Raw genomic sequence first — 17954 nt, 5'->3', positions numbered from 1 at the left:
CCAAAAAGTTCAATCTTGGTCTCATCAGACCAGAGAATCTTATTTCTCATAGTCTGGGAGTCCTTCATGTGTTTTTTGGCAAACTCCATGCGGGCTTTCATATGTCTTACACTGAGGAGAGGCTTCCGTCGGGCCACTCTGCCATAAAGCCCCGACTGGTGGAGGGCTGCAGTGATAGTTGACTTTGTGGAACTTTCTCCCATCTCCCTACTGCATCTCTGGAGCTCAGCCACAGTGATCTTTGGGTTCTTCTTTACCTCTCTCACCAAGGCTCTTCTCCCACGATTGCTCAGTTTGGCTGGACGGCCAGGTCTAGGAAGAGTTCTGGTCGTCCCAAACTTCTTCCATTTAAGGATTATGGAGGCCACTGTGCTCTTAGGAACCTTGAGTGCTGTAGAAATTATTTTGTAACCTTGGCCAGATCTGTGCCTTGCCACAATTCTGCCTCTGAGCTCCTTGGACAGTTCCTTCGACCTCATGATTCTCATTTGCTCTGACATGCACTGTGAGCTGTAAGGTCTTATATAGACAGGTGTGTGCCTTTCCTAATCAAGTCCAATCAGTTTAATTAAACACAGCTGGACTCCAATGAAGGAGTAGAACCATCTCAAGGAGGATCAGAAGAAATGGACAGCATGTGAGTTAAATATGAGTGTCACAGCAAAGGGTCTGAATACTTATGACCATGTGATATTTCAGTTTTTCTTTTTTAATAAATTTGCACAAATTTCTACATTTCTGTTTTTTTCTGTCAAGATGGGGTGCTGAGTGTACATTAATGAGAAATAAAATGAACTTTTTTGATTTTAGCAAATGGCTGCAATGAAACAAAGAGTGAAAAATGTAAAGGGGTCTGAATACTTTCCGTACCCACTGTATTTCAGTCGAGGAGGTGGAGTGATTTAAAAATGGCCTATCCTGGACAGTAATTTTTAAATTCAGTCTCAGGTTTAGGAAAGTAATTTTCCAGCCCCTTCATAGTAATACTTACAGCTGAAATTATATCCTGTTTTTTGTTGAACTGGCTCCTCCACCTGTAATTTAAATCCAGTCCTAAATAATACCTTCGTATTTTAAAAGGAGTCTTTGATGTTTTTTTTCCACCACTGGAAGAGCTTCATTCTTTGTCAGTTCAGTGTAAATGTTGTTGCCAATCTGATGGAAACATACTTAATAAGCCAACATGTACGAAAGAAATTACAGCAGTCATTAGAGCTACACCCTGTCAGCTCATTAATCTGCTTTAATGTAAATTAATATGCTGTTGCAGTAAACTGCTGTTTAATTACTGCTGTTTAATTAATAATCCCTCCCTCCCCCTCCTCCTGTCGCCCTCCACCCCAACCCAGCCTTTAAAGATCACTGAGCGGTTTATACTGTACAAACAACTCTGTCAGTCTCTCTCACACACAAAAGAGCTCTACACCTTAAATATAGATACGTGGAAAAATAATCGATGAGAAAATGAATTCAGTTTTCCTTCATTTTTTTTTTATATCACAACACAATATAGTAAAATCTTTACAACAGAACCTTACAACATTGAAGAGAGGAACCCAACAATTCAACAATTCGAGCAACAGCTGTAGAAAAAAAACCTCTTCTTTAACAGGAAGAAAAACGTAGCTTAAACCAGAATCTTTTGTTACAAAGGTAACGTATACAGGACAACTATGATTATTAAATTATTGTTATTAAAACAGTGTTTAACTGACACACAGGTCTGCTCGTGGAAAAGTCCAAAATATGTGGTTGTTTAAAATTATCTATTTTACTCGCATGCAAACATGTACCATTTCCTGTTGCTACTTCATTGTTGCTGGAACCTATCCCAGCGGATTTTGTGAGAATGTGGACAGGTTGCCAGAGCAGTATATAATAAATTATTTGTTATTAAACTCATAAACATTGTTCAATGGGCTCCTAAATTTCTTTAAATGAAAAAACTTGGGAGCAGATTGGGAAGAAGGTCAGCAAAGAAGAATGATATTTTGTACATTATAGAAATATTGTCTTTGTTCAGTGGTTATAGTCCATCTTATCTACTAAGTCAGGAATACACTTAAGGTAGCCATCCTCTATTTCCACATCCTCGTCTCTGGCTGTAGCAGCAGCCTCCACGGGATCAGGCAGGTAAATATTTTCCAACCTTCTTCCAGATTCTGTCTGTGGATCCTCGCAGGCGCCAGCAGCGGCGCCAGCAGCGGCAACAGCGGCAGCGACCCCCAGGCCCTGGTTGATATAATTGGCCTCTTGGCTGGTCTCCAGGACTGGCAGCTCAGAGAGAAGACCTTTCAGTGCCTCAACCAGTTCCCTGAAGGCAGGCCTCCGGGTCGCCTCCCTGTCCCAGCAGCTCCTCATGACTTCGTAACTGGGTTTGGGGTGAGATGGAAGAACAACAAAAGGTGTAAACACTTCTTGGACTGTATATTAAATATGGATTAACCCATTACATAAAATATAAAAAGTCATTGTTTTAACAAGTTCTCTCATCAGATACAAAATGAGAAATGCCCCTGAACAAGCACGGGCACTCACAGCTTCTGATCGCAGTCCTCAGGTGGTTTGAGCCTGTGTCCAGACAGCAGCAGGTCCAGCAGCTCGTGGTTGTGGACTCCGGGGTAGGGGATCCTCCCACGAGACACGATCTCCCACATGGTCACTCCGTATGACCACTGAGACAAGGACAAGCAATCACAGTTTTATATACTACAAATGTAAAGTGGCTTTCAACCTCTCCGTGACGAACTCACCACGTCAGTTTTGGAGGTGTAGATGCACTCAGAGAGGCTCTCCATCGCCATCCACTTGATTGGCAGACGGATAGCTACCTTCTGACGATAATAATTGTTGCTGTAGATATTTTTGGACAGGCCGAAGTCAGCCACACACACCCTGAGGTCGTCACCCAACCTGTAGAAGAAACAATTACCTGCATCATCTGCAATGCTCTCTGAAAGTCTGACCAATGAACAAGAGTCGTGACACAACATTGTCCCGACACACACATAAAACACAAAGTCTCCTCTGAAGCCCTCAGTATGTCATTGAGACTTGAAGTGGCTTCCTTCCCAGATACAAGCTACGGGTGAATACCAATAGGTAAGAGACAGAGACACAGTCATATGTGAACAAGGACTCTTTGATTTCGGGGTCCTCTCCATCTCCTCCCAACAGACTCACATGCAGTTGCGTGCAGCCAAGTCTCTGTGCAGACACCCCTGCGAGCTCAAATAGTCCATCCCTGCTGCAATGTCAATTATGAAGCGCAGGAGAGTCTGGTGGGGTATAAACTGTAAGGAGAAGGTAGAGAAGATGGATGCTGTCATTAATCTGGAATATTCAAACATAAAGAAGTTCAGATGTGAGCAAATTTGTGGTTTGACGTGTGGTTGAAATCATGACTTTCAAATGCTGTTCAGACCGCGTCACTAATTCCACAATCAAATGCGATGTAAATTTTATTTTAGATGGGTTTACATGGGAATTGTTCAATTGTTGGGTTCCTCTGTATAATGTTATAATGTTGTAAAGTTCTGTTGTAAGGACTGTATTCAGTGCCATGAAATAACCTGTGTTGTGATTTGGTGCTATACGAATAGAATTTAATTGAATTCAGAGGTGATATTGAAAATGCATGCCTACTAGTAGTTTTAGACAGATATTCTGCCCCTCTTAAAACCTAAATGTCACTCAAAACACCTCGCCCTCCTCATTGGTTCATTGCTCTTGACTTTCTGGAGCATTTCAAGGGTCTAAATAGTCGATTTCCTTTGTTTGAAACAAAATTTGATGTACACTCAAATTCAGTGTGATTTTCAAAATGTACACAGACCAGTCATCACAAAACCGTATGTAACTCAGGTCCTGATGTTGAGTGAGGTCGAGGCTTTTTGCTTCTCCATGTTCTGTGCAAGTCACATTGCTGTGCTCCATTTGTGCGCAACAGGAACAGTTTAGGAGCTTGTAGAAGGTCTTGATTTTTCTCCAGACACACACTGTTCAAGAAAAACCCTTGTCTCAAATAGCTAGACCTATCTCCAGGTTGGTGTATGGTTTGACTGCCCCCATACATCATTCTGGTATAAGGACAATTACTGCTCTGGCTTGCGCGTATTTCTTTTAACAATCACAATCATCTCAGGTGGTGCTAAACCCAGAGGGCAACCATGGTGCCCCTTTCAAAAGTGGTGCTGGAAGAGAAGTTGTTTTGGTGGAAAATTAGGAGGTAGGTAGACAGACTCTGGCATTAAAATGGGGAAACCCCTGCAAAAGACCAAAAAGAACCAAACAGACCTGCCTTGTTGTATGATTCAAATTGTGAACAAAACCTGCCATCGTTAGCATGCACTTTGCTATCTCGGAGGTTGTTGGTTGTTTTTTCTGTCACGACTGGGATTTTGAAAATGGTGATACACGGATAGCAGGAAAGGGGGAAGAATATCAACTGAAATGGTCGACCAATGCCAAGTTTATACCAACATTCCACGTTCATTGAGTCAGACTACAGTTATAACAAGACCCTCACAGAATGATGTCTCACGATACTTTGGTAAGCTTCCTGTTTGTACTAGATTATAATCATTTGTTGGGTGAAGTGTTGTTGAACTCCTTGTGTGTATCGAAGCATTTGTCATGAGCATACCATAGGAATATCACCGTAACGTGTCGCAATGAGGAAGCGCCGCAGGTCTCTGTGTTTCATGTAGGGCAAGACGACCAGAGGAATGGGCAGTGGAGAGTCCTGATCTCTCTGCAAAGTGACCCCTGCAAGAACACAAGTCTCTTATAAGGTTGTTGCTACATAATTGTTTACGGATTCAATATAGGTTAACGCAGATTAATGCTTTAGAAATTACAATGTGCAGACAGTTATGCTGCCAATCCGAGCTGCGAGTGAAATTTGCCAAAATGGCAACATTGCAGTAAAATGTAGCCTACTACTGCCTAATCTAATTAGAATTAATTTCCCGGCAGATCTACTTACCTTAGTTTTGTCTCTTAAACTGTGCATGCTGCGAAGTCTGCTAATATGCTAGTTTTCTTTCAGTGTTACGATGGGCAAACTGACTATTGAGTTGTATAGACAAGACATAAATGGTAAGTGTATCCCAAAGCAGTTGGACTTGCTTGAAGTTCTTTAAGATGTTTCATCACCTACGTGACGAGAGAGCAGTCCCAGGCTTTTAGGCTCTTGTGCTCATTGATACCTTGAGAGTTGTTAAGGTCACATGTGACTTGCTGGCACAAACGGCCATCATGAGTCGTGAACTGCCAACATGTGTACATCTCTGCCCTCAAATGAAGGTCCCTTGTTCTTCAGATGTACAAGGGGCAATCAAAAAGTTCTGGGACCGCTCTAGTTGTGCCCAAATGGCAGACGTGCACAGCAGGGGAAAGCTATAACCCTCAAAGGGGAAGTATTCCAAGTTACATCACTTGATTAACATCAGCACCTGAGTTACACGCATTTTTGAGAATATTGGCATACTTCAGTTTGAGCGGAGGACGGAAAATCGGCAACATCAGCAGAGATTCAACCCATCCAGGCCGCTCTCTGTTTGCTCCACCTACCATCACGGAAAGGACACCACACCGCCAAAACCGGCAGAATGAGGAACAGCTTCTTCCCCAGAGCTCTGAGTAGGCCTAATTTACTTTACAATCATTAATTAAATGGGCCGAAACTGTCGGGCATAAATTGCTCTAACGTTTCATCACAGCTTTTTTTCCACATGTTTTGGGAGGCTGGCTAGGTTACAAAACCAGATGATTAGGTGAAAAGGCTGCTGCACTGTTATCCCTTTTATTTCATTTCAATTAATTTGTAATTAATCCGAGTGCCTTTTATATTTCATGGCTGAGAAGGTATAATGCGTCACGATGTGCATCAACTGCCTGATTCACATCTAATTCAATAGACAAGAGTCAGCTTAATTTTTCATATAATTAACTGAATTGAAAGGTTCAGTTCCAAACATCTTGTTTGAATTATTTATGTTAGTGTGATTAAATATGTAGAACATCCACCAAACCTGGTGGATTTTGGATTCACGTGTGTTCTTGGCCACTGAAGCCTCTGCTGGCTGCGCTGCACTCAGACCTGGATTGAGGTGGCCAAAGGTCCAAGTGCAATTTTACCTCCACAGTGACGTAAAAATTGCACTGCATGGTCTGAAAGAGGAGAGAAAGAAGCCAAAACTGGAACGACCGTCACTAAACGTAGGAGACTGTTTCTAAATCTTGAGATCCTTCCCTTTAGAAGCTTTACACCTGTTCTTAATCACATGATGCCTGGACAGCTCAACAACATGTTGTTAACAACATGTGACCTCAACCGCTCTCAAGCCGTTAACAACCCCACATAAAGTGAAAAACCTGGAAACCACCGGTCAGTTAGAACAAAAGAAACCTGTAGATAAGAAATGAAACGGCTTCAAGAACTTCAAGCAAATCCGGTTGACTTCGGATAGCAGTCGCACAGACCTGGACGACTGAGACTCTTCTCAGACTTACCCAGCAGTCTGACCACGTTTTCATGATCAAAGTTCTTCATGATCTCTGCCTCTCTCAAAAACTCGTGCAAGTCTTCCTCGCAGTGGATCCCAACTAGATGTGCAGCGACAGAGAACAAATGATAACAATAAGAAGTGGCAGAGTGGAGTTCCAATGAACAGGTGGGAGTTTAATGCACACCTCTCATCATCTTCACAGCCACTTCGATGACCACGCCTTCTTGTGGTGCGAAGACGCCTTGGTGCACTGAGCCGAACTCTCCTGTGGTGCAGGACAAAGATTTAAATGTTATCACTCACTCGCTGGCAGAGAAATCTTCTGAACCCTTAAAGACTATTTATCACCTCAGACTCAAAATTCTAAAGTTAATTTTGGTGGACAGTTTGAGAAATAATGCCATTTATCATTCAACAGTTTTTATTTCTACACATATACACAAGACACTATTCAGGTTAGTCTGTTTGTCATGCTTAGTGGCAAAGTAACAATGCCTGTTGTTCATTGTTTTTAATACATTAAGTCCATTGTGTCTATTAAGTGTGATAATCCACACAAAACATTGGATTAACCAGCGGATATTGAATTATTTCAGACTTTGGTTTCCTAACTCCTGTTTCCATTAGAATACCTATTATGCATCAATGAGCCTTGGGCACCCACGAATAGTGTCGTTAGCTTACCGGTTGGCCCTCTCTGGACCGCTTTGGTTGGTATTAACCACTACATGCCAGGAAGGCTGCACAAGACCTGCCAATTGGAAATCCTCTTATTTAGTCATCTAGACATCACAATTTGACCCCATTCAAAGTCTCTCAGATCCTTACGCTTGCCCATTTGACCATTAACACATCAACTTTAAGAACTGACTGCCTAATATTTCCCAGAAGCTGGTACCAGAGAATTTTTTGAATTTTTGCTTGAAAAATTACAATCAGTTCAAAGTGGTTGTCAATTAATTTTTCGTCACAGTTTCTGTGTGCTTGGGAAAATACAAAACCTTTCTTAATAAGATATATTTGGCATTCTACTTATTCAATTGGTCTTACAAGACATTACAACTTATGTTTAAGACTTTATTCCCCACTGTCGCATGAAGTTGCATCTTTTACAGTGTAATTCATTCTTTTTACGTGTTTTTCTGTTGTATGATGTGATATCTGTTGTAGATTTTTGTGCGAGCTCAGGACATTTTTTTGTGATACAAAGGTAAATAGTAAAGCTGTTGTGATATGTGACACTGAAATTGACATGCACTATGGGGGTCAATAGGGTCCCAAGAAAAAACATTTGCCCCAGTGTCCCCTCGGAGGCTAATCACTCAATGAAAGTTGAGTGCATTACTTGCCTATACACCGCATCCTTACTTTTGCTTTGTTAACACCTAATGTAAACCTTGGACTGTACAAATGTCTAACTCCCTGGGGATGCTGGGCTCTTTGTCCAGTCAGGAAAGGTCCATTTTAATGTGTAAATACAAGAGATGGATGTTTGTCATCGGCAGCTTTAACCACCTGAATGAGAGTTTGCAAAAATGATGTTTCTGCATTGCGAGGCTGCGACAGGATGTTGGTGTTGGACTGACCTTTGCCCAGCTCCTTTCCCAATGTCAGCTGGTTTCTCTCAACCAGGACCTCCTTCAGACTGTCCAGCAGCCTGCCGCTGACCTCCCCCAACAACTGGACCACTCCCTCTGCCACTGAAGAACATAAAACAAGAAATTCACACTTCAAATGTAATTGTGGTGGCGGGGCGTGGTTAGCTCAGCTGCAGGGGGGAGAGAGTGATGGAGTGGTTCAGGGAACGGCGCCGGGAAGAAGATAATTGGCGCAGCTGAACTGAATCGGGGGATTGGTTTCTCTCCTTTTATAAGTGAGCAGGACCTGGTGAGGGGAAGGAAGGAGAAGCAGCGAAGGAACGGACGCTCGGATGCAGGGCAGGAGAGCGCTGGCATCGTGTTCAACCAGTGTGTGTTCAGCAAGTGTGGGTTTACCAATAAACGAAACCATAAACCGAACCTTGTGGCTCAGCTGGTCGTGTTGTGTCTCCGAGGAACCTCCACGGTAGCTAAGACGTGCTACAGCAATTTAAAAAACAAATGGTACCCAGACACCGACATCTGTGTTCCTTGTAAAACAGACATTATGGGTAACGTTTCCACTGAGGTTGGTCTTCCTCTAATATCTACGTGAATGAAATGAGAGGAAACATTTCTGATAGGATGTCTGTAGTATTTAAGGATGTCATGCTGCAGGAAGTTAGAAGGATTTTCTTTAATCTTATTAAATTCTTCTTTGTGCACGATTGACTGATTAAATGTATTTCTTGTTCAAATATTGTGGACCAGCAGTACTATACACACAAGTGGGGTGAATCTGTTGTTTAATTGAAAAGGTACAGAATTAATATGAAAACATAACAATCATGCTTTTTAAATGTCAAGTGTGTTGGAATCTTATTAATATATGTGAAGTGTGATTTGTCTCCTAATCTCTGCCATTTTCATTCTTCCTTGTGAGGCTTTCAATTCCAGTGAGAATGAACAGAACAGTTACATTTACCAGGTGAAATCAATGTTCTTATTTTGGCAATAAAATATTTCCCAGCAGCATGAAAACAGTGGAAGAAAACAACACTTGTTTGGTTGGAAGAATGACAGATTCATGATGAAATAAACAAAATGACAAAGAATGAACTTGTTCCAGCTCAGGACAACAAGACTTACTGTTGGACTGTTGGGGTGCAGCCTGGATGGTCTGTGGGTGTCGGAAAGACATTTCAGGATTCATTGGCAAAAGCTCTACTTCCTGGTCTAACCTGTAGAAAAGTTGAACTCTTATTTAATTACCAGTAAATTATTATCACACTTCACTCATCATCAGCTTAAGCTTCCACTTTGTGGGACAAATTTAAATTTGTAGTAAAATGATGTTCTACATGATCTATTATGTTATGTACGTATACGATATTATCTTTATCGCTATTATCTATGAAATTATCCCACAATTTCAAAACACAGTAATTTCACGATATATCCGGTCCCATTTATATTTTGAACAGTTTACTGTTCTTCTTTTTTTTTTTTTTTAAATGTATATGCTTGTATTTTTTCAGATTAATCAACATTTAATCATTTGTAATGTCAAGTGAAAGCATATTTTCAGACTTTCAATTCTTCTTGGGTCGGTTGGCTATAATCATTGCACACCTAATGTCTAACCCACTCAGAGGCAGTCAGAGCTCCCCTTTGTGTTTAACGTCAGTCACTGCAATAACGATGATGTCAACACAGGAATGAGACTGAAATAATTGAACTATAACAAACAATTACTTATATGAACAAAAATCAATTATACCATTGACTTTTTAGAGTTTCCATAATAAGTTACTTATCCTGACAATTGATAAAATACATTGAAACCAGAAGTTTACCACCAGTAGTAAAGGTTATTCACATATGTTGTTTGTAAAAGTGTTCCAGAGATGGATTTGTGGTTAAAACACGAAAAGGAAATATAAAATAGAAATGTATTAAAATTAAAAACAATGCAGTTATATCTCATACCTCCTCCTACCTCACCTATTTTCATAATTCCTCATGTTGCACACACTCACTCACAAAAAACACAAACATAAAAAAAGGCAAAAAACCTATTTGGTTATACTGTAATGCAAAAATGGAGACAAGATGAAAAGATAATGAAAAGCAAACAGGTTAAAGAAAGAGAAGTGGGAGGTCTCCTCACCTGAGTTTAGTGTAGTTTCGTGGCAGTGCACACACCACGACGGAGATTACAGCTATGAGCATCAGGATGCCAAATAAAACACCAATCGTGAGCCATATGGAGAAGCGACTCTTGGGCTGAGGAGGCGTTATTTCATCTGAGATGTTTACTGGTGGGCTCACAGTGATCACCGCAGGAGGAACTTTCCCTGTAAGAAGCGCAACTGTGGCTCAATTCATTTGACTTTAAAGATGCAACTACTGATTGTATTATAGCACCCAATTTTTTTCTCAGTGAAGCCAGATTAAGTCAAAGAGAACCAGACTACGGTTGCGGTACAGTGGTAAAAGCCCCTGGACTATGTAATGTATTGACATGAACTTGTTAGGCTTACATACATCTGTGAATAGTCACAACAGCTGTGGATGCATGTGGTTTCCCCTGCAGGGCAGATATGTCATTCCAGGCTTGTACTGACAGTCTGTAGTCATCCTGTGGGTTTAGTCCCATGATGTTGACAGATGTGTGAGTCAGCGCCGATGGCTCTGGCAGGAAAACGACATCGTTCACACATGCCTCCCACTGATTGCCAGCCCCTGCTTCTTTCTCGCACTTGACACTATACTTAATTTCCTGTCTTCCTCCCCGGTCATAAGGAGGGTCCCACGTCACCATCAGCACGGAGTCATTATAATGGAAAGTTGTTAGATTCACGGGGGCAGAGGGTGCCTCTGTGAAAAAGAAAGAACACGCTTGGATTTAAGCTTTAATGTTTAATAATGTGAAGCTTGTGGATTAAATGCATTTCCTGTTTTCATCCAATGAACACATTTAGAGTTCCTTACTGGTGCAGCCGAGGTCATTGGGGTCACTCGGCAGCTGGCTGAAGCCCTGTTGACAATCACACCTCTCTGATCCCTCCCTGTGCGTCTTGGTGTTCGCTGGGCACATCCGGCATCCTCCGCTCTCATTGGTTGCTTTGTAGTAGCCCATCCTACAGGCTGGTGAGAAAGAAAGAGTGATCGTCTCTTTGCCACCACTCATACTGGGGAGTTTGATTGAAGCTCTACTACAGTAATGACTCCATGACATTTGCTGAGCATATTCATGGTAACCATAAGAGGGTCCCGACCATAGATTGTAAATAAAAGTGGTCGTAGCCTCCGCGTCTGAAAGATGAGGCCGATGCCTGAAGCTGCAATACCACTGAGTGACACCAGAGGTTGGTTTCAAAAAGCCGAGTCAATGAATTTTTTCCACAAGTTATTTCAGTTTTACTAGCTGTAGTTGAGCCTTCTTATTAGCTTTCTGATGGTCCATCTGAAAATAAGGAATAAAATAATCATTACTTAAAAAATAAGCTTCAAAAACCCATGCTTTGGGGCGGCGTATCTGTTTGATTGACAGGCCTGTGTTGCAATCAGGTTACAGCTATCAGTGGGCGGGACGTAGTATCGCTAGGTTTCCAATCACATCGAGTCAGATCCACCGCACGTGGGGGAAAGACCTGAAGTTTGAAATAAAATAAATCTTTCCGTCCAAATTACAGGCCGGAGACAGAGCTGAAGTACTTCAGCAAAAATTGTCAATTTTATATCTGGGAAATCAAAACTGTACAACAATCACAGTGTTACCAGATTAGTTATAATTAGTCAGGAAACACTAATATTATTGGACCCGTTCAAAAGCTCTTCCAAAGTTGATTGAACAGAAATAACCTTCTAAAAATGTTAATGGTGCAGAAACCCTCACGATGGGGAGGGTAGAGAGGATTTATGGCATTCAACTTTCTCTAGGGTATAAAAAAATAATGACAGCCTCTAATCATGGACTGCTTTGAAGTGTAATTTTATGTCAGAACCCTTTCTTCTTTGTACGTAATACTTAATCTAATATGAATTTTTGATACCGTGAAGCTTTTCTGCTGTTGTCTGAAAGAACTTGACACTTTGCAGTTTGAAATTCTTTTTACTCTCATTTTTGAGACTTTTCGGCTTAAAGAGCGACCAAACTTATTAACTGATTCAACTGATAGTATATTCATTAAGATCTGTAAACTGATTGGTTGAGTAATTGTTACATATCTTTGTTGTTTATCGACTAACATGCAGTACTGGTATACAGCACAAAATAGCTATTCTTTACCAGTAAGTCAGCCAACAACTTACTTCTCTGTAAATTGTTGGCTGCTCTCGTGTCATAAGGGGAGAAAACAAAATGTAGCTATTGAACAGGGATCTGTTCTTAGAAGATACGTGAAACTCTGAATGATTGAACAACACAAAGGAAACGCCCAAAACTAAAAAAAGATGAGATCAGACTGAGGAAAAAAAGAGGATTATGGGAAAGAGGATGTGAAAGTCATGAGTCGTGGAAACTTATGTTGGAAAGGACGCAAAGCCGATCTAAGATTAGTTTCAGCGATATACTTAAAGTGTTTGCATCAGCAAATGACAGGAATGAGTTACTTCCTCTCCGAAGAAGTTGCAAACATCAGCTGCAGGAACATCGTGCAAAATGGATACGTTGATGTTGTGATGTCTGGTCATTGATACACAAGCCAGGCAATGCTTTTGTAGCACGGTGAAAGGTTTCCAGGAATTCAAATCATTTTGGCTATTTATGCAGATATATCAAATGCAGGTGGGAATAACTGATTTTGTGTCCTTACCTTGACAGGTGTTGTTCCTGACTTGATGCCCGGCTTCACAGGTGCAGCGTCCCCGCTGTGGCCCCCACACTCCGTCCACATGACACTCCCTCTCAGGAGGAGAAACCTTAACGGCTCTCTCTACGCACGAACCCAACAGGGGCCCCGACCCGGCTCCCGTTCTCCCAAACGACACCAGATCAGACACGATGCCAGGGCACATCCTGTAGTAGAGTCTGATGGATGTGACAAACACACACGTCCCTGAGTAGGAGAAGGCGATCTGGAAGCCTCTGCTGCTGACTGGCCCCAGGCTCAGGGCCACGCTGCGATTCAGGTGGCTCGATAGTTGGTTTGGATTGGGTGTACCAGGGAACGGTTTGGAGGTCTGGAGGTCCAGAACTGTCCGGGTGTCCCGTAATGTGGTGATGGGAGCGTCTGAGTCAGAAATGTGAACTTGCAGTGGACTGAGCTGACCGGATGACTCCTCTTCTTGAGCAAAAGCGATATCCATCAGTAGATAGCGGGCATTTTTACGCTCCATCCACCGGCTTAAAATAGTTCTGCTCATTCTTTGTGCACATGCTTGGAGCACAGGCACAGGATTCGCTCCTCCGGCTCTCAGGCGGATTACACTCCACTGTCATGAAGCAATCAGTAAAAAGCTGATCTCACATGAACATGGCTCAAGAGCATCTTCCGCGCACCTTTAAAACTTCATCTTCATTTTTAAATGAATAAATAATGTAACAGTGAATCATGCTACAATTTATACAACGACTAAATGCACATGTTCATACAGTTTGTAACGATAACTGGGTCCAACCAGTACCAACTCGTGCTCCCATCATTTATGAAATTATTTATATATTTCTGTGTGTGCAATGTTTGTTTGTCTTTTTTATGGTTTCGTTGAAAAATGTACAAACAAAAAGTCAGAAAAGTCACTACAGTTATGATCTTAAGATATGGATCTGAAAAGCTAAATAACAGAAATAAAATGATAAATAATGACTACAGACATAAATAAAATAATCAATACATGCAGATTCACTGTTAGCCCAGAATTTGTCTCTAATTAAACCGTTTATTTTCCCCGTCAGCAGTTAATTAAGTCTTTATATGAAATTCTAATGTATCAGCAAACACACTTACTTCTTTTAATGGTTTAGAGGTCCATGCCAGTTGGGCTTGTTTGTCAGAATGGAAAATCTCCACTAAACAGAGGAAAGAAAGGTGGCTCAGTTACTCTGTTAGTTAGTTTTGCTTTGATTGGCAGACATAGTTCAGTATGTGGCTAATCGCCAGTCATTCTCACATTTCCTGAATGTTTGAAGATATCTTTTCCTAATCAGGGTGGGGTCTGACATGGTTTTCTCTTTCTCAATATAGAAAGCTGTTTGTGTAAATTTCAGGAGATTATATAAACTTTGGTGGACGGAGTTGAGCAGTCTTTAGTCGTTTGTTCAAATAAAATGAATACTTTGTGTTCACTTAATCTTTTTTTTTTTTTTTTTTTTTTAAACATTAAAATAAAAAGATTTCCTGTGTTTTTTTTAATACAAAAATATTTTGTCATAAAACTTCCACAATTTTTTCTTTTTAAAAAGGCTTTATTTTCTATTTTATTACATGTAATTAGGAATGAAATTAAATGAAAATTAGGAAAAGTTCTATAGAAATATTGTGCTCCAAAAGCACAAATTATTGACAGAAATGTATGTGTCACTGCACTAAACTAGCTTTTGTGTGCAAGCTGTTATTTTCTGTTTATGTTATCACAAAAAAAAAAAATTCTTTGTCACACGATAGTCTATCACACCTCACACCTCCCAAACACCTCTGCTGCCTTCCCCCCTCCGTCCCCCCTGGTGAGCTGCATGGACACAGAGTCCTCAACTCCAAAGGGCTCTTCCTCCATCGACGCCATGACCCTCCTCTCCCCCCATTCCCCCTCTCTCTGTGACGACTGGCCAGGTTCGACTGGCCTCATCTACCTGCTGCAACGAGCTCAGTCTCACCTGGATGGAACCGGTGGCTCTGTGAGAATCACTTTCTTTGATTTCTCCAGTGCATTCAACACCATCCAACCACTGCTGCTGAGTGAGAAGCTGCGGGTGGTGGGGGTGGACGCGTCCACCGTCTCCTGGATCACTAACTACCTGACAGGCAGACCACAGTTTGTCCGTCTGGGCAGTGTGCTGTCTGATACGGTGGTCAGTGGTACTGGAGCTCCACAGGGAACTGTTCTGTCTCCCTTCCTGTTCACCTTATACACCACTGACTTCCAGTACAACTCAGAGTCCTGCCATCTGCAGAAGTTCTCTGATGACTCTGCAATGGTCGGGTGTATAAGGGATGGACGGGAGGACGAGTACAGGGCAGTAGTGGAGGACTTTGTGGAGTGGGCGGGAAGAAATCACCTGCTCCTGAACGTGGCCAAGACCAGAGAGATGGTGGTCGACTTCAGGAGGAAGACGACGGCTCCACAACCGCTGAGAGTTCTGGGAGAGGTGGTGGGCATGGTTGAGGAGTACAAGTACCTCGGTGTGTCCATCGACAACAGATTAAACTGGAAGACCAACATCAATGCTGGAGGACGCTGAGGAAACTATTATCCATATTGGATAATCCTGACCACCCTCTCCACCACCTGCTGCAGGGACAGCAGAGCACTTTCTCCAAAAGACTCCTCCAGCTCCGCTGTCACAAGGACAGATACAGGAGATCATTCCTGCCCACTGTACAATAACTCACCTCTGGCAAAATCCATCACACAACAATAACACTGTTGTCTGTTGTCTGTTTTTCTTGGTTGTTTAAATATAAAAAAAAATAAAAATAAAAAACAAAACTTTGCACTATTGTTTAGTTAGTTTTAATTTAATTATTCTATTTTATTTTATTCTATTTTATTGTATATACTGTGCAATTTTATATTTAATCTTTTATTCCTTTCCTGTATCTATAAATGCTGCTGGAGCAAAACAGATTTCCCCTTGGGGATTAATAAAGTAATTATCTATCTATCTATCTATCTATCTATCTATCTATCTATCTATCTATCTATCTATCTATCTATCTATCTATCTATCTATCTATCTATCTATCTATCTATCTATCTATCTATCTATCTATCTATCTATCTATCTATCTATCTATCTATGATGCAGCATTGTAGGCTTAACCACTTCATGGTGTAGAAAGTTGTTAAATCAGCTCCACCTTAACGAACTAAAGCATCAAAATGCAGCCTACAACAGTTATACATAAAGAATTATAACAAGCCAATTATATGTAAAAATCGATCACTTAAAATGGCCAGTCTGACGCATGTTTTTATCTGTACTTATTTTCATAAGTGTAGATTTGAATGAACTTGTATTGTATTTTAATGTACCTGTATTGTTTTATTCATTTTCATTGCAGGCTATAGAAATTAAAGTCACATAAAACCACATGGACTCTGGAGGACCCTGAACAGACTATGCTGGTTTGGGCAACACACATATCATCAAGCTCGCACCGCAGACTCCATATTTTTGTCTTTATATTTTCATTATTTCTAAGATTCAACATTTTTACAGTTTGACAAATATTCGGCTTTAATAGCATTAAGTCTTGTCATAACCATTTGATGTATATTCAAACCATTTTTTAATTACATGCCTCAGGTTTTTCTTGTGAAATCATTATTATGGATCGAATCAAACAATGAATTTTTAAAGCTGATAATTAATATGTTTTACCACAAAGTAATACAGAATACGCACTTTAATTTTTCTCTTGAATATTAAGATGATCTTTCCAGTCCCCATATTACACAGGCCATCTGTGTACATGTATAGTGGAGAGAGACAGCACATTACTGGCTACGGTAGAATTCCCTGTCTCTTGTGTTAGGCCACACTTTAAACAGTACTTTTTGTTCACGCTGTGAAATATAATGACAGTGAGGGATCCTTTTTTTTTTTTTTAATTTTTATTTTTTATCCTAAACACTTTCAGACGACTCTGGAATAGTAACAGTCCTGAACACTCACCCTCCTCAACTTGATGCTGCGTGTCACAGCTGGCATCCAATATAAACATCCACAGAAGGACTAAAGAAGTGAAGTAGTAGTACAATATACTATTACAAACAGACATGTTTCCAGCTCTCTACCAGTCCGGGTCACCGCTGACATCAAGTCTGTCACTCAGCTGAGAAATTTGTGCTGTAATGAACCTTCTTCCTCAGCAGAACACACCCACATCCATCGGTTCTAATGAGTTCCTGTGTGTGCTGCTCTAAGATTACAGCGTGATTCAGACCACAGCCAAACGTCAGCAGAAGCAGAACAACAATTCTAAGTTACGAAACTGTGACGAATACCAGAAAGTTCTTAAAATGTATGCCAGCTAACATAAACACAGTGTGCAGTGAGTAACTTAATGTGATCTACAACATATGTAAAAATAAGAACGTTATTTATATAGCCCTAAATAAATATAGCAAATAAATATGACAGAATATGTGTTATTTTGAAAATAAGTATTATTTTTAAAAAAATTAAAAACTTAAAAGACACAAAACCACAACTGAGCTGGCTGGTTTGAGCTCAGGAAGAAGATGGACTGTGAAGTGTCGGACACCTCGGGGAACAAAGTCAGTGAAACTAGGACCCGGCAGAGGCTCATAAGGGACCGACATCTTAGCAATATAACTGTATAGGGCCTGAGCATGTGAAATACTGCAAAGATGCAAGTGTGGAAGTGATGCAGTGATGCATGATTTTTTTAAATTTTTTTTTAAAGGATGAACTGGAGGAGAGCAGGTCACAAGTCGTGGCTAAGGCCTTGTAGTAATTTGAATTGTCAAACTTATTCTGGGAAATAATAATGTATCGTTTAAAAGTTAGAACATTTCCTTTAATCCATCCATCCATATTCTTTTGCTCATGTGTGTTTGGATCGCGGTGGCAGCAGGTCGAGTAAGTCAGCCCAGACTTCCCTCTCCCCAGCAACATTTTCCAGCCCATCCTGGGGGATCCCACGGCGTTCCCAGGCCAGATGAGGAATATATT

At 40.9% G+C, this 17954-nt stretch overlaps 1 protein-coding gene across 1 annotated transcript; it reads right to left on the bottom strand.

Annotated features, from left to right (window-relative positions):
• Nucleotides 1–1481: 1481 nt before the first annotated feature.
• LOC138626430 (ephrin type-A receptor 2) lies at nucleotides 1482–17228 on the bottom strand. The gene is made up of 15 exons (XM_069708081.1): nucleotides 16932–17228; nucleotides 14044–14105; nucleotides 12910–13528; nucleotides 11084–11239; nucleotides 10637–10969; nucleotides 10260–10446; nucleotides 9239–9330; nucleotides 8099–8212; nucleotides 6697–6777; nucleotides 6517–6609; nucleotides 4646–4767; nucleotides 3184–3293; nucleotides 2754–2913; nucleotides 2539–2675; nucleotides 1482–2371 (listed from the first exon to the last, which is right to left on the bottom strand). The coding sequence occupies exons 1-15, from the start codon at nucleotides 17035–17037 to the stop codon at nucleotides 2020–2022; spliced, it is 2724 nt and encodes a 907-aa protein (XP_069564182.1). The 5' UTR covers nucleotides 17038–17228; the 3' UTR covers nucleotides 1482–2019.
• Nucleotides 17229–17954: the final 726 nt, after the last annotated feature.

This window comes from Brachyistius frenatus, unplaced genomic scaffold (genome assembly GCF_029030835.1).
Source record: "Brachyistius frenatus isolate BFR_SWC_R1_liver_20210118 unplaced genomic scaffold, ASM2903083v1 Contig_73, whole genome shotgun sequence".
NCBI lineage: Eukaryota > Metazoa > Chordata > Actinopteri > Embiotocidae > Brachyistius > Brachyistius frenatus.
This window is presented reverse-complemented; position numbering and strand designations above follow the sequence as displayed.

Excerpts from the sequence above, each read along its gene's own strand:
- LOC138626430 (XM_069708081.1), bottom strand. The coding sequence starts at position 17,037 with ATGTCTGTTTGTAATAGTATATTGTACTACTACTTCACTTCTTTAGTC. Across the intron at positions 8,213-9,238 it reads TGCACCCCAACAGTCCAACA|TGGCAGAGGGAGTGGTCCAG; the intron begins GTAAGTCTTGTT and ends TATGTTCTTCAG. Across the intron at positions 6,778-8,098 it reads GGGAAAGGAGCTGGGCAAAG|GAGAGTTCGGCTCAGTGCAC; the intron begins GTCAGTCCAACA and ends CCTGCACCACAG.